Below are 25,790 nucleotides of genomic sequence, written 5' to 3' on the forward strand. Positions count from 1 at the left end.
AAAAAAAAAAAAAAAACGGTAATGGACAGAGACACAAATCATAAATAATCACTTGAGAGCCGTTTGATTGAATTATTTATAACCGCATCACGTCACAACTGGAGGACCCAACACACACGTATCGGACGGCAACACGCCGTCAAAAGTGGGGTCTATGTTTCCAAACAAAACTCCTTTTTTAGTCCGTTGGATCCCTTTATTCTTTTAGTCTTTTTTGGAGCCAAACCGCGTTGAGCCGTTGACCAACGAGCTCTTTTTGTCTTAAACCTAGCCTAATCCACCGTATAAACCGTACACTATTCGGGACCAGATCCTACCCCTAAAGTACACTATACCGGAAAGAAAAAGAAAAAAAAAAAAAAAAAAAAAAGAACAAAGGAACAACTGTCTGCGTCCGCCCCGCGCGTCCGCTTCAGTTCCCCTCAAAACTGGTTCTTTTTTTTCTCCGTTAAACCGTAACACACTTTTTTTTAGTAACAACATACTTTGTAATGAAAACGTCATCTCATCTTCTTCGAGACAGCGACGACCCATCTCGCCACGTGGCATTATCATGGTTATATCCTCTTTCCGACCAGTCTCGCCACGTGTCATTTATTGTGGTTTAAACTTCCTTTTTTTTGTCATTATATATATTGTCCATCCGTTTTTTTCTCACCGTGAAATCGCTGCTACGGCGGCTGGGAGCGGCGGGACAGCGGAGATCTCCGGTAGGAGAATATCGGTGCCGTCCAAATGGAGGTCGTCGTTGTAATTTAAGAACCTGTCGACGGCGAGTGCGCTCGGGCGAGCCACAGCGTTCTCCCAAGCCTCGTCGGCTTCTTCTCCTCGCCGGAGAAACACCTCCGTTGCGTCGACGCGGTGCATGTTCCATTTCCACTGCTTGTAAAGCCTCTGAATCTTCTGTAACTGACGGCACGCAAGCAAACAAGTGTTCTCTTTAATATTCTTGATCGCTGTTTCAAGAAGTCTCTCCGTCGTCTCCGCCGGATAGTTCCGCATCTCCGACCGGAGAAATTCGTCTAGCTCCGGAACTCCGATGGCACGGCGGATCCCGGCAGAGTAATCCGACGAAGATGGATCAAAGATGCGGCGAACCTCGTCGACTAGTCCCATCTCAACCATCTTATCAACTCGCTCCGAGACAAACGAGTGTAAAACCGGTCTAGAGACGTCAACCCACAAGAAACAACAATTGTACCTTAACCGGAAGTCAACGCAATTGTTGACCAAAGCCTCGATGTAAGAATTTGAACCACCGGCTATGATGGGGACACGGTCTCTCTGGACAATTGACTCAACGGCCCTGATCGCTTCCCTTTGGAAATCCTCCGCCGTGAAATCTTCGTAAGTGTCGTGGACGGTGCCGAGAAGGTGGTGAGGTACACCGAGGCTTTCCTCTGGAGTGACTTTGTTGGTGACTATGTCGAGACCTTTGTAGACTTGGATCTTGTCGGAGTTCACGATCTCCGCCGGAAAACGAGTGGCCAAGTCGATGGCGAGACGGGATTTTCCAGTTCCGGTGGCTCCCATGACGAAAACGACCTTGTCTTTTCGCCGGAAAAACGGACCGTCGACCATGTTTCCTTGGAAGTTTAACAATGGTTGATGAATCACTTGTCTTAGAGCCGTCATGCATGGATTCATTCTTATAAAACCTTCCCCTGCTGGACAAATTATATAATTAATATTTTAAAGACAGATCTAATTAGAAGCATAATATAACAAAGGCATAATAACATGCAATAGATTCGTTTGGGGTCAAAGTAGAGACACCGTTCCCGCATATTACTAACCTTGAAGTGGCTTGTTCCCCGGAGCACTGTCTCTTCCCTGTCAATCGTTATAAATTTTCTATAAGAAAAAATGTAACAAGAATCTTCTACTTATCTTGTTAATTAGGAAATCTTGAAAATAAATGTGAGTAGAAGGCAAGTTAAAGATTCTAGCTCATCAGGTGTATGTGAATAAGTGATAGTTACATATGCATGATATAGAGAGATACACTGAAACTATATTTGCTCTCAACGAGCATATGTTGTTGATGAAGAAAGATCGGGGCTTCGAAGAATTTATAGTGGCTGGAATGTTACAGTGACATGCTGTTCGTTTTGTTTTATGTACTATATATTTTTACATACACTTGCTTCATAACACGTGTCTCAAAATGATACATACTTATATCACTACAGCTTCACTAAAGAATCATTGAGTGTGATTGGTTCTGTCACTAATTAGTAGTATAACTAAGAAATAACAAAAGTTATTTAATTTTGTTTCTATCGCCCAAACAACTCTGATGGTGCCTGTTTTGAAGACGTCTGAACTTAGTAGTAACTACGACAACGAATTTATCGCTTGTTGAAAACCAGCAACAAGTTTCAAAAAAATATGTAAAATTCCAAACCATTTTCTAATTAAGTTTTTTGTTAGAATTAAAATTAATATTCCTTGAGCAATACATATATTGTGTGGCAACCTTCATCTCTCGAGCAAGCTTTTTGGGAGTGAGTTAGACCCATTACTAATATAGTATCAGAGCCTAAGTTCAAATTTCTCGATTATGGTCTACCACCCGTGGATGTCCAGTCCCACAAACTTCACGCTTCAAATGTCAGCGTGAGGGGAGGTGTGTTAAAATTATCCCACATCTGAAGAATTAATATTCCTTGGGCAATATATATAGTGTGTGACAACCATCTCTCTTGAGCTAGTTTTTGGAAGTGAATTAATTAAGATATTTTTTTTGTTATAACATTTTCTAAGTTTTGAGAAAAATAAATGCTCAATATCAGAAATCTCAAATACCCTAGCATGTTTGATTGGACCTTATTATCATACAAATATAGAAATCTGATTTCAAAGTTAGTGGAATCAACTAAAACTATATTGGTTATGATGCGATTTCTGACTCGAATAAATTAAGGTCTGGAAGCTCTTTTATAATTTTTGGCTTTCGGTTTTTAGCTTTTTCTTATTTGGCTTATTCCCAAACACCCATTTCATTTTGTTAATTGCCACTAACTTTTATTAATTGAAATGTTTAAACATATATATATATAGTTCATTGGTATGGGTGTTTACTGTTTAGGTATAACCAAAACCAAAACATGTACAAACGTATGATGAAAAATCACATCAATAGCCTTTCAAACCTAAAAGCTCTACAGAATTGAAAAATATTCCACTATATTTGATTGAAACTTATTGATCTTAATTAAGTACTGATTTTTTCCTATCCGATGATAACAACTTAACAAGTAATAATCGTAAATAAAAAAGGCCGAGAATCATAAAAATTAATGAACACTTTATATTCTAAAGGTTATTTAAACGTATAAAGATATGTGTTTTGTTAGGAAACTGAATGTGACCATGCGAAAAAATGAATCAAATAGTACAAGATTCGTTTGCAATTCACTTCATATATTTTCTACACCAAGGAAACAAACATAGATAAAACCAACCCAACATTGAATACCTAGAAAGGATTACTACAGTTCAAAACTTAAACAAGCTGATACAATTCTGATGAAAAGAGAAACAAAACATATAAAAAATTGCTTGTACGAGAGTTCTTATCATTAGACAAACATAGCTTATATCATATATGATGAATTCAAATTAGTGGGTTGGACAAAACTTATATTGATTTGACGTTTAGTGAATGAATAAATTAAGATATCATATTGGGTTAACCTCTAACGATAAAAATGATGATGTATAATGTCGTTCAATTTTTTAGTAACAATGTTTATCGAATTCAAAAATTTAATAGTTACATGCACGCTTGTTAATATAAAAATTAAAATATTCCATTTTCTATGGCTTCAAAGACCAACCAAAAGCCTCTAAGGTCAGACTTTGAGATTTGATTGGCCATTGACCACGTCGAGTTTTTTTTGTTTTTTTTCTTTTTATTTTCCGATCGAAGAAAAGTACCCTCACGTGGGTCACCACTATAAGAGAATATAACAAAGTTAACGTATAATATTGATGGTTGGTGTGCAAATATTACGATGAAAATGTTTAGTAATGCATCACAAATAGATTAATTAACTTTAAACTGTCTAAGAGAATATAACTAAACAAAAATTCATTGAAAAATCAATACAAAGTTATAATTAACTAGTTACATAGTTTGCCAAAAATAAATAATTATATAGTTATGCTTATTTGTTCCGCCTACAAGTTCATGATACATGCATAACTCAATACTAGATTAACACCCGTGCTAGAGCACGGATTGAAATTCATTTTATTTACATTGTAATTTTTTTATAAAATATATTTATGTGATTGTTTTTAAAAGTTTTTTGGATAAAATATTATGCAATAAAATCATATGCCAAATATGATAACTTGAAAAAGATACTTATTTTATAAGTTTTATATTGTTAATGATTCTAGATAAGTACACGTGCTATAACAGTGTTAAATTTTATTTTATACAAAATTTTGCATATTTTCTATTTTAAAATAAAATTTTAATATGTTGTATTAGTTTATGTACGTGAAGTTATTTCAACAATGTATATTCTAACTCATGACTTGAATATCATTATAAGACATAATTTTGTGAATTTAGTTTTTAAAAAGCGAGTTATTATATTATGAGTAATTTAATATATTGTTATACTTTTTGTTTTAATATACTTGGTTTTTTGAAATTCTTTCATATTATTGGCATTGCTATAACAAATCAATTTAGAGTGTTTATAGTTTCTAACTTTAATATCAAGTTTCAATATTTTAAAAATATTTCAAAATAAATTATTTAAAGTTTCTTATATTATATAAAATTATAAAATTTAACAAAAAAATATGAAATTGAATTTAAATATTCAAATTTTGACCCGTTACTCAGTAAAATTTTTAATTCAATAGATATTATTTTTAAAGAATAATATTAATAAAAATTGAATATTTTATAGATTGAATCATTTATATTTGTTTTTAAAAATTCAACTTATGGTATATCCGAAAATAAAACTATCTTTTAATTATAATAAATAATATGATAATTTATTTGTTTCACAAAATAGACTCATATATAAAAATGAGAGGTGAAGTATAATAATAATTAACAAATTAATATGTTAAGTTAGATATTAAAGGATTTTGTTTGATGAATAATTTAATAAAGGAAATTAATATGGTAAGTTAGATGATATCAAATGATTCTTTAAAATAATCTTTTTAAAAATTTTGGAAACAATAAATCTAGACTATACAAATAATATAAAACTTAATCTATAACCTATTTGTAACTAACTTATTAAAATTATATATTTTACAAAACAATGTTGTGTACTTCCGTTTTATTATACTGGGGATTGTACATACATATATAACTCTTTCACAAAAAACGAAGTTACATATACATATAACTCAGTGTTAATTCCAAAAATGACATGCATGGTCGAAGTATGGGTTGACGTAAGGTTGAAATAGAATTTTAATAAATTTCTATCGGTTGACAAGAAAACAAAAATAAAAAACTAATTGACACAAATATATAATTCCAAAACAGAAGTGGGGCTGTTTATGGAGGGTAATATTATATAGCTTTCATGAAGCAATTATATAATACCCTCAATAAATAAATATTGATTTTAGTTATGGTAGTATATAGAAATGTTATAATATGAAACTATTAATATTCATTATTATTATGATGGTGTAGTTGCAGATTAAAGTATCCAAAAATACAAAATGGGTATAGTCAACTTTAGCTAAAGAAATTGCTAATGGATACTTCGTTAAAATGATTTTTATTTATTTACTTATAATTTATTTCAGTGTTAGGGGTCTATGTTTAATCATCCATCATATAAAAAAGTAGCAATCACGAGGTGACAACAATTTGGGGGAGGATCTATTTATTTTCAACAAAGCGACGAGCAATGGAATTTGCTTTTCTTTTAAGAAAAAAAAAAAATTGTTCGATGCTTAATTAACCACTATTAACATCGATTGATACAACAAGACGGAATAAAAGTTGTTACTAGAAATTGTTATGGGATCATAAAAGTTCTTAATTATGGTATTGAAAAAATAAGTTGCTAATGTCTATTGTCATTTGTCATATATATACAAAAAGCAAAAAGTGAACCTTTTGCAGAAAAAAAAACAACACCTCAAGCAGTTACTTGAAAGTTGAAAGTTGAAACTAGTTATGTTTTTGTAGTATTTTAGTTCAGTATTAAACACTTTAATCGTATTTTTTTTTACTTAAACCTCCTTACATGTTAATCAGGTTATACAGTACTTCTTTTTTCCGTAAGAAAAAGTGTCCGTACACTCGTTAAAAAGAAACATAGATTTGACATTGATAGCTATGTATTCTCTTCGAATTTTCTTTTTCCCTAATCTTTTTAAGTTAGGGGCCTCTACGGATGACTTACTTACCATGACCCTTTATTATTTTAAAAATAAAAAATCGAGTTTTATTCGGTTCAACAATAGTAATATTGCAGCTATCAAAGTTTTATAGAAAATAACAAATTGATTAAAATTATCTAATTAGAGTGCCCCGTTTCAAAATTTAAAATGTTATCATGGTCCAAAGTGGAGATAGGGTTTCTCATATATTATAACATTTTTTGGGAATCCATTTGGGCCTATGAGGCATAAGAATAAATACATGTACAAGCAGACAAATTAAGTAATAGATTGAGAACAGAATGAACAATAATATAAATATAAAATATTTCTTAGGAAGCTCAACTAGAAGTCTAGCTTCTTTTTTTTTGTTTTGATCAAAGAAGTCTAGCTAGGGCTCTTATATATACAGAAAAGGAATATATATATATATATATATATATATATATATATATATATTTTTTGACCACACACAAAAAAAGGAATATATATATATATATATATAAAGTAAAATTGTTAGAACTTTTTTTTGGGTTTAGATAATTGTAAATTTGTTGTTACAAAAATATTTTGGTAGTATGCATGTATACTATATTATTATGTATCTTCTTCTACCAACAAAATATATTATCATGTATCTTGAGCAAGATATATATTAAGGTTACCAAACATATTAACCGTTTTTTTTTGTTCAAAACATCAATCAGAAAAGTGAATATGACCTGTGACTTTGGAGAAGAAAAATGATTTGCAAGATTTCTTTTTGTAAAAGACAAATTAATTAAGTAAAAGGAAAATGGTAATATCACCTTTAAAAAAGGAGAATCCAATTTTAGGAACAAAACATTTGTCAGTAAAATCGAAGTCATAACTTAGCCAAACCTAGCAATCAAGCTAAATGATATCCATAGTTTTAGGATAGAGTTTGGGAGTGTTGACTCTGCACACGAACATAATCAAAGAAATAAAGATAACTTATATAATTCAGTCTCGCGTTTAAATTCAATACTGTAACATTTAGTGGTGACAAAATTGACAATAAATAAATGATACGAAGATGGTTAATATAATTAAAATTAAGATTAGTCATTTGCATAAAAGATGGATTTTCCTACATGTGTAGTCATTTGCAAATGATTAATCGATCGACCACACTCTTAGAATCACCCACTCTCTCTCTCTCATCACTTTTTTTTTGTAAAAAAACATAAATTACACCACACCCATTATTTTGGATTTGATAGAGTATTCGATAATGGACGTTCATATAAATTAGAAAGAAATTACATTATGGACATAGTTAGATTCGGACGCACGTAGCATTCATCTTCACTCCGATTCGTGTTTCAATGAATATTTCCAAATTATTAAAAAGAGTTTCATAGCTTTGGTCCAAAAACCTTTTTTTGTTTTTTTCTTGGAGCATAATGTATTAATTAAGAGTTTTCTAGCGTTTTTAGACCATATCCAGCTCATCTCCACATTAATTTCCAAAATGGAGTTTGTAGTTAAATTTCTTCAAACCAATCTCTATTTTCATCTCTAATATTAATTTTATTTTATTTTTTCTAATTTATATTTGGAGATCTCTATTTCTATTTAAACTAAAATTTGGAGATTTTTATTTTTAACTCCATAATGGAATAGGGTTATTCTATATATATATTTTTCAAAAAAAAATAGAAAATGGGCCAGAGATGGTATTAGTCATAGAATCTTTAAATGGTAAAAATATCTCATTTTCTACGATTTTCATGATTAATATCTATGTAGGCAGAAATAATTCGTAGCATAGGGCTGCAATATTTCCATTTTCATTACCTTTTTCTTAAAATTATCTATCACAAATCTATTAACTGGGAATTGTATTTTACATTACAAAATAAACTAGGTTAGAGCATTTCCTATGTATTTCTCCATTTTATTTTATTTTAGAATTAAAAATGAAAATTTCTAAATTATAGTGTAAAATAGAAATGAAATTCTTTAAATATAGAGAAAAAATGGAGATTAGTAAAATTGACTCCAAACTCTAATTTTGAGCATGGCCAATGGAGTAACCCATATGAGTTACTCAAAAATAATTTAATCATATAGTTAATATTAAACTAATTAAAGCAACTCATTAAGTACTTCAAACAAAATCATTATTCCACTAGAGAATTCCTATTAAGGTTGCTCACTAATTAAAATAATAATTTTTAAAACAATTTTTTATTAATTATCAAATTTGAATAATCTAAAATGACAAAACAATTATTTCAATTACTTATACTCCACAAAAAGAAAAGAAAAATATTTTACATAATTTGGACATATTAAACATATTTTACAAAATGAAAAAAAAAAATATGTATGCTAATTTCATCTTTGCAATATTAAGATGCTTGCTTGTCTGTCTCTAAACAAAACTTCCTGCATAACTCTTGATTAATTCTGGATCTTGTAGTAATACAATCAAGCAGCGACAGCAGAATTGTTAGTTCTTCCTATCATGGTATTTGTCACAATCCAAACAGATGTCTCCCCTGCATTACCCGGTTCATGTCAGTAAAAAAGACTGCGTCTACATATGCTACTTTTTAAGACTATTTTGATTTGATTTTGTGGATTCAACTTGCGAGTATAGCACTGTTTGATCTCATACTTATATCATACATGTGGTTTTTTCTGCAGACATATCGCTTTCCCAAAATATCAAATCTTATGTGACAGAGGAAACTGCAGAAGTAAAAACTAGCAGAAGTAAAAGATAGCCAAGGAAACTGCAGGAAACTAGGACACAACTTTCATGAAACTGTAGGGTTTGACATGACATATGAGGAACATGGAAAAATTGCCTGAAGAGTCTTTAACCAACCATCGATCATATATAAACCAGTGAATCAAAAAGTAAGCCACCCCAACCCCAACATTTACTACTGCTTACAAAACAAATCTGTTTGTTTGTTCTACAAAGAACTGACTAGAACTAAGAGCTATGAAACCAAAGCTGGACTTACTTGACAGATGATGCACTTTCTGTCTTCAACTGGTGTATCTAAACGGAATGGTTTGACTTTCCGTAGACAGCTTTTGATCTGTTTTTCATTAAGTCCAGTGTTCACATACCCAATTTTATCACCAAGCTCCAAAAGTTGCTGTTTTCCAAACCACAAAACAATCACAACACACACTCAAGAACCTAAAGACATCATCAGCTTCTTGTACTTGTACTTTGTAAATAAGACACCTTAGTTACCTCATATGTCATGTTATCGACATCGAGCCTCAACACAACTACATTTTCTAACGTAATTATGAGCATAAATCTCATTCACTAGTGGAGCTTAGCATCAAATGTGATTCTCTTAACACATCTAGAGACTACAAACAGTACAAAGAACACCAATATCAAGTGAAAAAAAACATCAAAAAACAAATGAATTATGATGCAAGATTGAAAATAATGTTTAACTACGGAGAGACCAACAATTTCAGTAACATCCTCTAGGAAGAAGAAGAACAGAGAAACTCACAAGCAAATACCATACATAGCCTTGTTAACATCTAACTGATTTGATCTTTGTCTGCTATAAACATCACAATTCCAAATTTCTCTGCTAAAAAAATCAAACTTTGAGGAGCATACACAAAAAGTCAAGAGAAACCCCCACAATTGATCCCAATCCCAATCGTCGGATCAAGTAATATAACGATTGCAACCGGATACGAACATAAATCGTTCTCAGAGACCAGAGACCACTATCTAACGTGCTTAAGCCGGAACAAGCAATCTCTTCGTGAATCGATTGAAATCAACAAAAATTAGTGAGATTAATCTGAACTTTTTGTTTGATAAATATTTTTAATAATTTATTTTGTTATTACGATTATTTATAAAGGTTTGTGATTAAAAATTCGGTTTGCTTATATTAAAATTTTTGTATTTTAAAAATATTTATTAAAAACCTGCCAATAAAACATTTGCATGTAATGAATAAAATTGTTTAAACTTTGTCAATTAAACGAAATTCTTGCTATAGAGTTCTGAAAAAACCTCTTTAAAAACAACATTTATTGTTCTTTTCTGTAGCTTTCCTTTCTTGTCTATAATAAGCACCTTCAAACATTAAATATATTCAAATCTTAACTTTGTTTTATTTTTCTAAAGAATTGTGGCTAAAAAAAATATAACTTTTTAAATAGATAAGATACTATATCTATATCTTTTATTTTTTATTTATTGATTTTTAAAATCTAAGCCGTTAAACGGAACTATTCTATATTTTATTTGATTTGATTTATGATAAAAATTTAACCCGTGCTGGAAATTTTTTTTAATAAAACTTGTAGTTATATAGATTTTATTTGATTAGATTTTTAAAATCTTAGCTGTTATTTTTTTTAAGTACGAATTAGTTTTGATTCTAATAGATTTTTTTTTACTTTTCTACAACTTATTTTATTTTATGGTGTCCCCAATTTTTGTTTTTAATTAATTATATTTATTTAATTAATTAATTAATCTTACTTAAAATTTTATAATGGCAATTGAATGTAATTTTTTACACATTTAAGTTTAGTTTCATATTTGTACTTCTCAATTAATATAGTAGGATCACCGTTTTATCGAGAGAAGCGAGAGAGATTTGGAGAAAGAGAAAAAGAAAATGAGAAAAAAAAACTGTATTTTATATTTTATCAATATCCAACCAGAAATTGACATGTATCTCAGAGCAATGGTTCCTTCTGATACTCCTCAGAGCAACGGTTCCTTCCGATACTCCATTTTTTTTATTTTTCTTTTCTTTTTACATTAGAAACTGTATGAGTACTCCTTTGAAAACACCACTACACATGTTCTATATCATATGATATGGGTGTAGAAGCCTCTTCGGTTATATTGATAAACTGTCACATCAAACATTCATGTTTGAATATATATACATTTTTTTTTGATTAGAAAATAGCTTACTAAAGGCATCATTATAGGGGAACAGTTTTGGGTGTTCTTAGAATAAAAATATTATGAAAATAATGTAAGATCATTAGTTTAGATCTTTTGTTAAGAAGTTAGTTATTGGGAGAACATGTTTAAGATCATAAGATTTAATAATATAATAATCTTAAACATATTACATTTATAAAAACTTTAAAAATAACATTTAAATTGCAAACTTATAAAACTTTTACTAAAATTCAAAATACAATACCAAATTTTTATGTAACAAAAAAAACATTAAAGATAAAAAAGAAACATATTACTTAATTAAAGCACACAAACAATTTATTTAATTAATACATAGTTTAATGTCCAAATTTATTCCATATATTCTCAATCAGATCCTCTTTTAATTTGTGAAAAATTGTTTGCAAAAAATTGTATCCATTCACAGCTTGCCACGTCAGTTTAGAACTGAGCCAAGATCAGTTCTACATCAAAAACTAAAAAAGTGTTCTAAGCTACTATTCATTATTTTCTACCTTTTTTAGGCTTAGAACACCAAGGGTGTTCCCCCTATAACGATGGCCTAAAAGCATCATTAGTGGAGTACCTCTCAAAGTTACTCTCAAATTAATTAATTATATAATTAATACTAATTTAAGTAAAGGAATCCTAAGAGTATTTTTGCAAAATCATTCTTTTACTAGAGAACCCAAAGTAGGTTGCTCAATCTTTTAAATAATATTTTTTTAATTTATGTTTAGTAATTATCAAACTTTAATAATCTAAAATGACAAAATAATTATTAAAAAATTTATATTACATAAAACTTTGGAATCTTAAACATATTTTACAAACTTTGGAATATTAAACATATTTTACAAAATTCAAAATAGTTCACATATATTACAAAATTTGAAATATTAAACATATTACACAAAATTCGGAATAAGAATTTTATTGATTGTATAGTGTGATGAAGAATGATATATGTGCGGGAGATGGAAAAATGAGGATTGCCATTTTTTTTTAAAAGAAAAGAAACGATAAGTTTGGTTTGAAGAAAACAAAATTGAGAAAGAAGGGAAGGAAAGGGTTGAATGATTTGCTGCGGATTTATGTGGAAATCCGGAGGAGACGATTTGCAAGGTTTCTCCTAAGTATTAGATCATCTCAACTAAGCAAATGAAATTACCCTGTTTTGGTCGACTACATCGACGATAACGACGAGCTTTCCGTAGTCATTGCCGTAATTAACAAGCGCCACACGCCCGATCTCCACGAATCTCTTAAAACCCTTTTACACAACACACACACACAGAGTCTTCGAGGTGCCATTACGGAGATCACAAATTCCAAAGAGAAGCAACGAAAAAAACAACAAAAAAAAACACAAAACAAAACATGTGGCTGCCCATTTTCTGAAACCACTGCCATAGTGACGTACTTGCCACTACCAATGACAGGAACCATTTTCTTACATTCTTCTTTCCATGCACCGTACTGCTCCCTTAGATAATGAAATAAACAATTTTAAAGTTAGCCATGACGGGATGGCATCAACAAAACTAGTTAAACGAATGAGCAGACATGATCAACCAATTCAATAATACCTTCTGCGGTTACGCAGCCTGTTCCTTTTCTCAAAAGTGCTGTCTGGATCATAATAGCCTAACAAAAACTCCCAAACGGTGCCATTGATGGAGGGATGAATTCCCTAACAAAGAGAGACACAAAACCGCTGTGTCCACTTCATGATTATCACTCCAAATCAAATCCATTTCACCTTGCACAAAACATGACATTGATATCAATACTAATCACACAATTACTTATATACAAAACAAAACACAAAAAATATTCTACTCATAATAAGAACAAGAGACTAATCTAAAAAAAAAATACAATAAATCGATTACAACCATAAACCCTCCAAATCAACACGCCATCAAACTAATCTCATAATCAATTGAACATCAAACTAATCTCATAATCAATTTAACATCAGAATAATCCCATCAATCGAAAACGATCTGAAACCCTAACATCAAAATAATGCCATCAATCAATCGGAATTGAGAAGACGAACCTTCGTATCTCACGGTTATACCGCCGTCGTTTGTCATGAGAGAACATCAAACTAATCTCCGCCGTCGTTTGGCGTGAGAACCGAACCGTCGTATCTCACGGTGACACCGATCTGGAAGCCATCGCCTCCGGCTGACCAACAAACAACCAGTTTACGCCGGAAAATTCAATGGATTCGACGTGAATCCATCGATTTCTCCGATTTGCAATGAATCGCATGTTCTCTCGCCTTCATAAACGAGAGAGAAGAGAGAGACAGTCGGGAAGAAAGGGAAAAAGAAATGAGAAAAAAGCCGTTTTATATTTATGAACCCACTATTCAGGATACGCCACATATCGTTCTCTTGGGGTTGCTCGGTATGCTTCCGACAGAAACGATTCTCAAGTTCATGGACTCATATATAGGTTTTTATTAATATTTTGGGGTCCAAATCCAAGAGTATTCATAAGAGAAACCATAGTAACGATGCTCTAATAAATTAATCATTGTCAAACGTTAATCATTGTTACTACGAGACAATAATAAATTTTATGTGCCAATAACTAATAACTATAAAGTCTACTCGTCCCACAAAGATTAATGTTTTAGAATATTTTTTTGTCCCACAAAAATTGATGTTTTGTAAACTTTAAGAAGCAATCATTGAAAATATTTAAAATCTTGAATTGTTATTGGTTTAAAATTAAATAATATCTATTTAATCAAAAAAAATATATATATATTTAAATTCAATAATCATTGTTTTTTTTAATGTGTAAAACTTTCAAAACATCAATCTTTGTGGAACAGATGGAGTATAAGATTAATTTTTTTTTTTTTTTAAAACAAAACTAATAGTCAGTCCACTAAGGGTATGTCAATCGGTCAACCTTCAAAATTAAGATGCTATATTGATTTTATTAGTATTTTAATATAAAGTTGTTATCTAATTTAATTAATTATTTTTGTTTTTAAATTGACCAATTAAATAGTGACAACCAAACAAAAGAGGATCTGAAAGGGTCTTAATTTATCTGCTGGGAGACACGAGATCTGTCTCTCTCCTCAACTTTTTAATTTTTTTTTTTTTTTAATTCAAAAGACACTCATGGTAGTATTACCGATGAGCTTGCTCTAATGCTTAGATTAAGAAAATCGTTGTCGTGATGGGAAATTTCTGTTCACAAACCATATAGTGAAATCTGAATCATACATTCTGTTTTGTCGGATGGATTCTGCGTTGTATTATATAATTTTATACAGTAATCTTAAATTTTAAACTAATCATAACGATTACATTGTTTAGCTAACTAAAAAAAGTCACACTAGTCGAAAAAATCATACTTATATCATTACGAAACATCAATATATGTCAACAGATGGGCCTAGTTTGTTTATCTTATTGGGCTCTACAAAAGGATTCATACATCTCAAAATTGGGCGTTTAAGATCCTAATAACATTTTAATATTTTATTAAATCGTCAAATTAAAATTATTATCTATATCTGTATATACATTTTTCAAATACATTTAGCAAATAAATCATAAACTTGCCACCTATTTACAAAACTTTATTAAATTATGATAAAGTTTCTGATTTTTGTAAACAATTATTCTCCCATAATTCTAACTTTCCAAAAAAATCGGAACCACTACTATTTGCATTAAATACTAATTTGATAATTAATTAAATAAATATAACTTTCTTTAAACTTGAAAAAAAAATATTCTTAATCAAAGTAATAATATTTTTGCGGGTTAAAGTCATTAAATCTGTTGCGGATCAGACCTCACATGGCGAGTTAAAACAAAACTAAAAGAATTAAATTAGTAAAATGCTTACATATCCTAATCCTGTAAACTCAAGCGGGGCATATGGGTGCAGACTATATACTCCTATGGGTTTTATAGAATAATTTTTTGCGGGTTAAAGTCATTAAACCTGTTCCAGAACCGACCTGACATTACGGGTTTGAACTAAAGTTAAAAATATTAATTTATTTCACATATTATAGATTTTTAACTCACAAAATAATTAACCATCCTATGAAACCCGTGAAAGTATATACATGTCCGCAACTGTTTCAGTACATACATTTATTAATTTTTAATGGTATAAATCTTTTAATTTATAAAATATTTAAAGAAAAACATAACTAATGATAATTATTTCAAAAATAAATGTACATATATTTACTAAAATATTTAAATGTTTTAGAAACAGAATAAAAACAAAAATAGTTTCGGGGTGTATCGCGGATTCAAACCTAGTTATACACACATCACACAACAGAGTATTATAATCTAATTAATTATCATTATGAGCCATCGTAATTGTCTAATAGACTAATTAATGTCATTAAAGAGTTTAAGACGTTACATGTAATACCAACGACTTTTTCTCTCGCCACGCGCATGACGGAGCGTGCATTTCACTCTCTAAAAGTTTCATTTTGTCTCTCACAAAACGAAATCTGAAACCGCCACACACAGTCGCCAAAACAAAACAAATGTCTCTCTCCCTTCCCTCTTCTTCCGCCGCCGCCGCTGCTACTGCGGCGGCGTCGACATCGGGATCATCGTCTTCCACGGCGACAGTTTCTTCACCCTCCACGACGACGTCCTGGTTCTCCGGAATCGTTCGTGGCCGTGGTGATAAATCCGGCACCGCGAAGCTATCTAAAAGCTCTTCCATGGCTGGAGGGGGAAGCGGAAGCGGAGATTATGGTGGACCAATCAAAGGGAAGAATCAATTTCGTGGAGTTTTGTTCAAATACGGTCCCAAATCCATTCAGGTTCTCTTCCTTCTCCAATTTCGATTTGTTTAAATTTGGGTTTGCTTTTGAGTTACATCAAACCAAAAAGGTTTTTCCTTTTTGTTCCTTTTATTGGGTTGCTTAAGGTTAACGTTTCCAAGCCCATGTGAGAGACCTTTGATTTCATTTTTGCATCAGTTGACTAGTTTTATATAGCAGCAGTGATCATCATCCAAGTTTACAAAGATGGTTCCTTTCTGACAAAAAACTCAGGATTGGATGTTACCTGGGATTGTTGTTTATGAGTTTTTCCATGGTTAGATTCTGGTAGTAACAACAGCTTTGCTTGTCTGTTTCATTCATGTGTATCTCTAGGTGGCTTTTAAGACCGGAGAGTATAAACAACAAGTGGTATTTATCGGTGGACTAACCGATGGACTTTTAGCTACTGAGTATGTGGCTTCTCTCTTTTGATCTTAATCTTTATCTTTTGGCATGAATTGGCCTATGAAAATCTCATTTATATTAATTGATAGAACTTTCATAAATTGGCCGTTTCAGTTACTTGGAACCTCTTGCAATTGCTTTGGATAAAGAGAAATGGTCACTTGTTCAACTACTGATGTCGTCTTCGTATTCTGGATTTGGCACTTCCAGCTTGAAACAAGTAATCATTTATTTGAATTTGATTTCTTCTTGCCTTGTTATATTGTTTGACTCTGGGGAAAAGCTAAGAATTTCTCCATTCAGCAATGTACTTAACAATATATTCTTGTTCCTTTTGATGAAGGATGCTCAAGAGATCGACCAGCTAATAAACTATCTCATCAACAAAGAGAACTCTGAGGGTGTTGTTCTGCTTGGTCATAGCACTGGCTGCCAGGTGATTGGTTATGCTCCCAAACAGTTTTCCTCATGGTTCTGTAAGAAAGTGATGACAGAAACTCTTTCTTCTCGCTCTTAACAGGATATTGTGTATTATATGGGAACAAATGCTGCATGCTCCCGAGCTGTCCGAGCTGCAATTTTGCAGGTGCTAGTTCTAGATTCTGACTTGTACATTTTTTTATTTTCTTAAAGCTACTCATTCTCTTATGTGAAAGGCCTTGAAGTTGGGTCTTGTGTTGTGTGTTGTATCATATATTTCGACTTTAGTTCATACTGGTTATTGCAATAATTATGTAGGCACCGGTCAGTGATAGAGAGTACAAAGCAACGCTTCCTGAAACACCAACTATGATAGACTTGGCTGCAAACATGATAGAAGAAGGTAAAGGAGAGGAGCTAATGCCTAGAGAAGCTGATCCTTGTGCTCCAATCTCTGCGTATAGGTAAATCTCTATATGTCTTTGTACCATAGTCACAGACTTGAAAATGGAAGAATTGTGTGTTTAAACATGTCTAGATTCCAAAAAAAATTATATTTTGCTTGTGTCCTGCAGATATCACTCCCTCTGCGCTTACATGGGGGATGACGATATGTTTAGTTCTGACCTTAGTGATGATCAGTTGAAAACTAGACTTGGGCATATGGCTAACACACCTTGTCAGGTAAAACAAAACCAACCTTGTAAAGCATTTCCAGTCCGGATGAACATAATTGTTTTTTTTTTTTTTTTTTTCTGTGGTGGCCAATTGGGCACGGATTAGCTGATTATATCATCTATGTCCTGGTTCTACACAGGTGATTTTCTCCATGGGTGATGAGTATGTGCCGGAATATGTCGACAAAAAGGCATTGGTTAATAGGTGAGGCCATTAAACTAAAGTACTGTAACAATAAAAATCTAGAACTGAGAGGATACGAGAATCTAGAATCTGTTTAGAATGGTAGTTAATATACGTATATATGGAGAACTATAGATGCAAACTTTGGATGAAAATGATATAGAAATGACTGCACATGAAGAAACCCAATCATAGAGGAATGAATGATTTGATCTGTGTGTGATTACAGATTAAGTAAAGCAATGGGTGGAGCAGAGAAAGTGGAGATAGAGCATGGGAATCATTCTCTCTCCAATAGAGTTCATGAAGCTGTTCAAGCCATTATGGGTTTTGTCAAAAGAGAAGGACCCAGTGGTTGGGATGATCCTTGGAGCTAAATCTGCTTTTTCCATATACAGTATGTGGATGGAAACTTAATTTGAAATCTGAGTCTCATGAATTAATTCACTTCTTGGCTGAATCATAATCATTTCTCCTTAAAAAATTTTTTTTTTCTTTTCCTTCTGTTGTATATCTTCAATTCTTTTGTTGCTTTGTTTTGTCTGTTAACCAAAAAAAAATTGTTTTCTTGCTATATAATCTTCAATATGTCTTGTCTTGCTGAGTCCATAAGTTCAGTTTGAACAGCTATGCTTCCGCCTTCCTGAACATGAAAAAACCTGAATCAGTAAGTAACCAAAAGTAAGAAGGTAGAGATGATAAAACATCTCCCAAGAAACTATCACCAAACTTCACCACCAATAATAGACGTTGAGTTGTGTCACGTCAAAGGCTAGGTTAATTAACAGAAATTTCCATTTTTGTAGATGTAACTGTTTTCTCCTAGACAATCAACATCATACAATACCAATATCTTCCTAACTAAAAGATGGTAGTTTTTTTTGTTTACCAAAAAATGTTTGACTTTTCAGTTAACCAAAAGGATTAAGATGGATCATTATTAGCAGCCAAACTTAACCGTTCTCTTTTATCTCAATATCTGTTTTCTTTTTTTTTTTTGTCAAGGTTCGTTATCTTAAGCATTCCTGTTGGAACAAAAGCCACATCTTTGCATAAGAGTTGTCATCAGTTATGAAATATTATTCCGGCGAAAGATATTATTGTAAGCGGCGGTGCGACAATGACAAAACAAACAAGACACGTGACGCCAACACTGTCTCTAAAATCCCACCGTACACTACACGGCCGATTCATGTTTAACCAGACGTCACGCCGACGCGACTTCTAAACACACGCTTCCTTGGTTGGCGGCGCGATCACACCGGTTCGGAGCTAATGGTAGTTTCCGCTTATTCACGAGGGTATAATCGTCTGTACGTATATCCTTACTCTTCCGCACTCCACAGTCCACAGAGTTCTCTTATTCTTACCTACTCTGTAATTACTTATTTCCTTTCTCGAGTTTAATCAAAACTGAGAACAACAATAAAAAAATCCAACCTTGGAACTCGCCGTGGCGTCAAATTTGATTTCTTTCCTATTGTCGTCAAGAAGAGTTCTTCAGATGCCAGGGAAAGTAGTGATTCCGTCACCGGCGCTGAGTCATCACATTCATCAATGGAGATTAGGCGCTCTAACATCACTCGTCTTCTTCCTAATATCGTATGGACCATTGACAGTTGTACACTCAAAACCTTCATCGAAAAATCATGGAGACTCAACTCTTACTCCATGCGGCGGCTCACTTCTCCTCCTTCTCTGGATCTGGATCCGACCCGGGTGAAGAAGCTTTCTTGGATCTCTGTCGAGCAAGAGCAGAACTTCACGGCGAATGTTTTAAGAAACTGGTTGGCTCCTCCTGGAGGAGAGAAGTGCAGAGAAGCAAAGACCGTTGAGATTTCAGTTCCGGGAATCGACGGGAAGGGTTCAGTAGAGTTGACGGCTGGTAAGATTCACGAATTCAAGTTTCAATCTTTAGACGATTCTGGGAAACGGGTTTGTATCGGTGGAGATTACTTCGAGACTGATCTCTCCGGCGAAAACTGGAAATCTAGACCGCCGGTGAAAGATTTAGGAAACGGAACTTACACTTTGTCTCTTCAGGTTCATCCTGATTTCGCCGGAGTTTACAATCTCACCGTTGTTTTGCTCTTTCGCCGCTTCCATGGTCTTAAACTAAGCCCATCTCGTTTCGCTTTCGACAGAAAGCTACGTAGTTTCAGATTACGGTTTACCAATAAACCCGACGTTGTTTTGCCGGAGCTTCGGAGATGTGTTCGGTCTGATTTCGACAGAGATGTTTGGTCTGGTCGGTGGGTTAGGCTTGGTAAGAACGATGAATGCGAGATCAGCAACGACGGACGTTACCGTTGCTTACCGGCTAATTTCCCTTGCCGTGAACCATGGTGCTATGGAGCTTTAGCTGAGTTAGAGAGCAATGGTTGGGTTTACTCTAGCCATTGTTCGTTTAAGCTCTTCTCAGACGATTCGGCTTGGGATTGTTTGAAGCACAAATGGATCTTCTTCTGGGGAGACTCGAACCATGTTGATTCGATTAGGAACTTGTTGAACTTTGTATTGGGTCATCCGGAGATTGGTGCTGTGCCGAGGAAGTTTGATTTGAAGTTCTCGAATCCGAAGAACTCGTCTGAAACAGTTAGGATCACGAGTGTTTTTAATGGACATTGGAACGAGACTCGGAACTATCAAGGTCTTGATTCACTTAAAGATGAGGCCTTTAGAGAGTTGCTTAAAAGCTATTTCGTCGAAGAGACTGGTGTACCGGACGTGATGATCGTTAACTCGGGTCTACATGACGGTGTTCATTGGTCTAACCTTAGAGCGTTTACAAAAGGAGCTAAAACCGCGACTGCGTTCTGGAGAAACGTTTTTGACTCGGTGAAAGCTCGAGGATTCCGCCCGCCAGAAGTGGTTTTTAGGAACACTATTGCGACGGGCGGTTACGCGAGGACGCTAGCGTTTAACCCGAGCAAGATGGAAGTGTACAACGGTGTGTTTTTGGAGAAAATGAAGGAACTAGGATTGGTCTCGGGTGTGATTGATAACTTCGATATGACGTATCCGTGGCATTTTGATACCCGGTGTAACGACGGGGTTCACTACGGGAAAGCTCCGGCCAAGATGCGGTGGAGAGACGGCGAGATTGGGCATCAGTACTTTGTGGATCTCATGCTTGTTCATGTCTTGTTAAATGCAGTTTGTGTAAGATAAATGAGTAGAGTAGAGAGCTGATTTAAGGTTTTAGGAGAGATTCTTTTATTTGTCTTGTGTACACTTTGTTGATTATGTTGTTAGCAGTAAAATTTGGTAATTTTAGTCACAGCTTAAAATTCAATAATTATCCGATTATTCGGTCAAAAATAGTGACATTGCTTTTTTTTTTTTTTTGAAAAGAATTCGTTACTTGAATAAATATTTCTAAATCACATCTTTTTTATGTGTATATTTATCATATTTTATACAAATACTATAAATAAATGATTGACCATCCATTTGTAATGAATGAAGGACTCATTTTGAATAATTAAAATGAAATATGCATCTTGTAGCATTTTTTTTTTTTTTTATAACACACAAACAAGATTGGCTCAAACAAGCCAATGCGAAAGTACATTGTTAACATAAGTAGCTAAATGCGGAACTGTGCGAACACGTCGCGCCAAATTATCCGCTTGGCTATTCTGAGAATGCGGGATGTAAGCTAGGGAAAATGAAATAAACTCCTCTTTGTCTGCATGGATGTCCTCCAAATAAGGTGTAAAGGCTGGCCACTAAGAAGGCGAAGACACCAGCTTCACTAAGTCGGAGCAGTCGGTAAGGAAAACGACAGATTGGTTATCCGTCCCAATCATACAACGCATAGCCCACACAAAGGTTTCAATCTCGGCATGAAGAGGGGATAGACTACGGCGAAGGTTGGCAGCTCCCATAGTGGGAACGTCACCCCATGATGACGTGTAGAACCACCCTCTACCCGCATAACGATCTGTTGCTTTCCAAGAACCATCAATAAAACAAGTATAACTCGACAAGGAACTAGAAACTCTTAAGCCCCTACTTCCCCGGGTAACAACCTCCACGTTAATATCCGATGTTAATGCCATATCCTCTGTTTGAGCTAATGCCCATGCTTTGGCCTCATCCTCCGCTAGCCAAAGGATACAAGAGGGTTGGAATCCAGATTACTGAAGAGTTTATCATTACGCGCTTTCCAGATGTACCACAAAATCCAGGGAAAAAATTCATGTGTTGGAACATTTGTGAACCGCCAAAAGAGGAAATCCATGTTCGTAAAAACTGATTCTGACGGGAAGACACCCAAGGCTGTCGGGAAATGTGACAAAGCCCAAACCTGTATAGCTGGTGGACATTCAAAGAGGGTATGATTAATAGTTTCCTCCTGAAAACCACAAAGACCACACATAGCATCACAACTCATACCACGTTTCCATAGATTAGCGGTAACTGCCACACAACCCGAAAGAACTTGCCACATAAAGTGACGGAGTTTCGGGAGACACCTAATTTTCCATACAAAAGCCTGAAGAGGTATTATGTCCGACCCAAGTACTTTTGGCTCAGCGGGAGTTGGCAGATGTGAGCAAAAAGAATGGTACCCTGATTTAACCGAATATTTACCAGACTTGATAAAATGCCATCCCAGCAAATCTGGTTTATCCAGCTGTCGCAATAGTAAAGCAGAAATTATAGCAATATCTTCTGGTACAAATGTAGGCGTAAGCTGAGCCAAATCCCAGAAATTAGAACTTCTGTCAATAAAATTTGTAAGCAGAGGATCCGGAGGCGATCATATACTCATCTCGTGGTATCGTGTCACTTAAATACTTAATCATTATTTTATTTTACTTTTCATTATTTATTTTTTGGTCAAAGATCTTCTTTTCTAATGTCATTTAATTTAATTTACATAATATATATACAATCATAAAACGAGCAAACCAAACGGCATATACGCGGTCACTAATTTAAACATATGGGATAATACTTTTTTTGTGAATTAACAAAAAAAAAATTGGTTATCTAAATTAGAGAAGTAAAACATTTCATTGTATTTAATTTTTAAATATAAATTTGTTTAGATAATTAAAAAGATAGTAGTAGTATTATTGAAATCGAATTAAAGAGTCGGTACGGGCCACGCGGTTTAATGTAACCAGTCACAGAGTTCTGATAATGCCATGTCTCTCACGCTAAACATGGAACTCTCCTCCAAACCAAATCAACAACAATTGAATTGAATCCAAATCCCATCATCCCTCTATTCACGAAACCTCCCCTCCCAATAAAATCCTTAAAGTCTTGTCCTTTTTCCGTGTGAGAGATTAGATCATCTCCAAGCCAAGCCAAAGCAAGCACACACACACAAAGGAGGAGGATTTCGTAAAGATTCTTTGCTTTTTTGTCGTAATTCTCAATAATAGCTCGCTGCTTGTCAAATAGAATCAATCCCGGGAACGCCGTGTAAGAGTCGCCGGAGGCGTCGTATGGCGTTAACGTGGGGATCTTGTCTTCGGATTTCGGTTCTCCTTATCCTTATAGCTGCAATTGTCTTAGCTTGCTATTTTCTCCCCGTTGAGAAGGTCCGTAATTAGCTAAATTAGGGTTTCTAATGAAATGGGTTTTTGTTTTTGTTTTTGTTGGATCATCTCTGCAAATTCCCACAATTCATCTCATTTGAGGTTTTGTAGCAATGAAAAGGATTGAGCTTTTTTTGTTTTTACCCCTTGCATATGATTTGTGGGTATGAGATGTGTTTATGTGTGCCTGAATTGGTTAGCAGAAGCAAATGTGGTAGTAAAGCTAATAGATTTGTCTCTGGATGTTATCTTTCCTTTTTGAATTCGTCTCATTTTGGAGTATTGTTGATTTGTCAGCTAGTTTATGGTCTGAAACTTACTATTTCTTTGTATTTTTTTTTCAGCTTTTGAAGGATTTTTTGTTATGGGTTGAACAAGATCTAGGGCCTTGGGGACCTTTAGTCCTGTAAGTGACTCTTCTTCTTCTTCTTCTTCTTCTTGTTTCTTGGGATTTGAAGTTTATTAGATCCTTGCGTGTACTATAGCGATGAGCTACAGCAGCAGTAATGGCGGTAGATATGTATCTGTTTCATTACTAATGTTTATCCATGGATTTATCAAGTCTATGCACATAAAACTTCTAGAAATTTAGGAGCATAAGAGTTAGGATGCCCTTTTTCGGCAGGTTGTATACCTCGGTACTGAACTTGTCTTTCTTTTGTAATGTTTGCAGAGCTGTTGCATACATTCCTCTAACAGTTTTGGCTGTTCCTGCCTCGGTTCTCACGGTATGTGCATCAGATTCTTTTTCTTTGTGATATAGATTATGGCTATTATCCACTTAGAGAGTTTTGTCTACTTTGAGATTTTATCCACTTGGAGAGTCACATGTTTACCTATAAATTTTTGAAATCTTATTTGGTTGAAGTTTGTGATTTTCAGATCGGTGGTGGATACCTTTTTGGGCTGCCAATTGGTTTTGTGGCAGACTCAGTCGGTGCTACACTTGGCTCAGGAGCAGCATTTCTTCTAGGCCGTACAGTAAGTGTCACAAAGTTCTTATGTACTTAGAAGATATGCACAGACGTTATCCTTATTGTTTGGAACTTACATGGTAAATGTTCTTATGCAGATTGGAAAACCTTTTGTAGTTGCAAAATTGAAGGATTATCCTCAGTTTCAATCGGTGGCGCTCGCGATTCAGAAATCTGGTTTCAAGGTTTGCACTTTAAACCTACCAAGTTTGAATCCTTTTTTTTTTAACACTCCTTTTTGTACTTACGAATATGCAAAACGGAATGTAGATATGCTTGCTGCTCCGGCTTGCACCGCTTCTCCCCTTCAGCATGTTGAACTACCTCTTATCTGTAACTCCAATTCGGCTAGGTCCATACTTGCTTTCTTCTTGGTTAGGGATGATGGTAAATTAATCTACTTCACCTCTCTGTAACCACTGTAAAATGTTTTAATCGTAAGATCAAAAGAATAACATCTTGATACATTATTAATTCGCAGCCAATAACGCTTGCGCTAGTGTATGTTGGAACAACTCTAAAAGACCTTTCTGATGTGACTCACAAGTGGAGGGAATTCTCACTAAGTCGCTGGGTAATATTTTTGCACAAATTCAACGACATTTTCAGCTTCTTGTTTCAATCTCTCTTCTAACCTGTGTTCTGCCTTTTGCAGGCCATCTTGATTTCAAGCCTTGTAATATCCGGTTAGTTGGACAATTCCTAAGTTTCTCCACAATAGAATCTTTATCAACCTGCTAATGCACAGAACCACTAATTATTGTTTCTTCTTTTTATCTGTTTCTGTTTATTTGCAGTGATATTAATGGTCTGTGTTACAAAAGTGGCTAAGGACGCGTTAAGAAAAGCTTTAGCAGAGCACGGAGGAGACATGAACGGAGCGGTTGCAGCCTCACCGGAGCTGGCCGTTACTGACGATGCTCCTACGGATCTAAACGAGCCTCTCTTGATAAAGATAGATGGTCAACAACCTCAGGAACAAGAGACAACCATAGTCCTTAAATAAAACGCTACTGAATACTTTGTATGATAATCTTTTTTATCTTCAACTTTCAAAGCATAGTTTTTCTTGGTTTGTATAATAACATAGATTAAAAATTATTTTCAAAAAGTTTTTTTTTCTTCTTCTTCTGAGATGTAATTATTTAGTTCACAGGGTGTTAAAGTATTAAATGAATAAAATAAAGAAATTAAATGGGTTTCGTGATGTTGTTTTCTTTGGTTTTTTGTATGTATTGAGCTTTCTACAGCACCAAATATCTAAAATATAATTTTTTTTATGAACATAATAATATTCAAAGCTAAAATATGTGTATTTTTTGTTTTTTCAAGGGTTTGAATAGGAAGAAGAAATATATAGTCATGTCTCTTTCGGTCAAGTACGATTAAAAAAA

At 33.7% G+C, this 25,790-nt stretch overlaps 3 protein-coding genes and 1 pseudogene across 4 annotated transcripts; 3 read left to right on the forward strand and 1 right to left on the reverse strand.

The window, feature by feature from the left end:
* Positions 46–2,050, reverse strand: LOC104706220 (adenylate isopentenyltransferase 5, chloroplastic-like). Of its 2 annotated transcripts, none has more exons than XM_010422388.2 (2): positions 1,797–2,050; positions 46–1,664 (listed from the first exon to the last, which is right to left on the reverse strand). In XM_010422388.2, the coding sequence occupies exon 2, from the start codon at positions 1,645–1,647 to the stop codon at positions 655–657; it is 993 nt and encodes a 330-aa protein (XP_010420690.1). In that variant the 5' UTR covers positions 1,648–1,664; positions 1,797–2,050; the 3' UTR covers positions 46–654. The 2 variants fall into 2 exon arrangements, with proteins under 2 accessions (XP_010420690.1, XP_010420691.1); XM_010422389.2 differs by having other exon boundaries at positions 46–1,667.
* On the forward strand, positions 15,803–18,468 carry LOC104706221 (UPF0613 protein PB24D3.06c-like). Its single transcript, XM_010422390.2, has 9 exons — positions 15,803–16,175; positions 16,512–16,588; positions 16,698–16,803; positions 16,927–17,019; positions 17,104–17,169; positions 17,322–17,467; positions 17,579–17,687; positions 17,821–17,885; positions 18,094–18,468. Exons 1-9 carry the CDS (start codon positions 15,891–15,893, stop codon positions 18,239–18,241), a joined length of 1,095 nt encoding a protein of 364 aa, XP_010420692.1. The 5' UTR covers positions 15,803–15,890; the 3' UTR covers positions 18,242–18,468.
* LOC104706222 lies at positions 18,858–21,146 on the forward strand (annotated as a pseudogene).
* On the forward strand, positions 22,990–25,603 carry LOC104706223 (TVP38/TMEM64 family membrane protein slr0305). Its single transcript, XM_010422391.2, has 9 exons — positions 22,990–23,425; positions 23,767–23,828; positions 24,096–24,150; positions 24,305–24,403; positions 24,495–24,581; positions 24,667–24,783; positions 24,878–24,970; positions 25,052–25,082; positions 25,194–25,603. The coding sequence occupies exons 1-9, from the start codon at positions 23,330–23,332 to the stop codon at positions 25,400–25,402; spliced, it is 849 nt and encodes a 282-aa protein (XP_010420693.1). The 5' UTR covers positions 22,990–23,329; the 3' UTR covers positions 25,403–25,603.

The sequence above is a fragment of the Camelina sativa genome, chromosome 8 (assembly GCF_000633955.1).
Source record: "Camelina sativa cultivar DH55 chromosome 8, Cs, whole genome shotgun sequence".
In the NCBI taxonomy this organism is placed as follows: domain Eukaryota; kingdom Viridiplantae; phylum Streptophyta; class Magnoliopsida; order Brassicales; family Brassicaceae; genus Camelina; species Camelina sativa.

Coding starts and splice junctions, on each gene's coding strand:
- LOC104706223 (XM_010422391.2), top strand. CDS start 23,330: ATGGCGTTAACGTGGGGATCTTGTCTTCGGATTTCGGTTCTCCTTATC. Junction 23,829..24,095: donor CCTTGGGGACCTTTAGTCCT/GTAAGTGACTCT, acceptor TAATGTTTGCAG/AGCTGTTGCATACATTCCTC. Junction 24,784..24,877: donor CTTCTTGGTTAGGGATGATG/GTAAATTAATCT, acceptor ATTAATTCGCAG/CCAATAACGCTTGCGCTAGT.
- LOC104706221 (XM_010422390.2), top strand. CDS start 15,891: ATGTCTCTCTCCCTTCCCTCTTCTTCCGCCGCCGCCGCTGCTACTGCG. Junction 16,804..16,926: donor GCACTTCCAGCTTGAAACAA/GTAATCATTTAT, acceptor CTTTTGATGAAG/GATGCTCAAGAGATCGACCA. Junction 17,170..17,321: donor TCCGAGCTGCAATTTTGCAG/GTGCTAGTTCTA, acceptor ATAATTATGTAG/GCACCGGTCAGTGATAGAGA.
- LOC104706220 (XM_010422388.2), bottom strand. CDS start 1,647: ATGAATCCATGCATGACGGCTCTAAGACAAGTGATTCATCAACCATTG.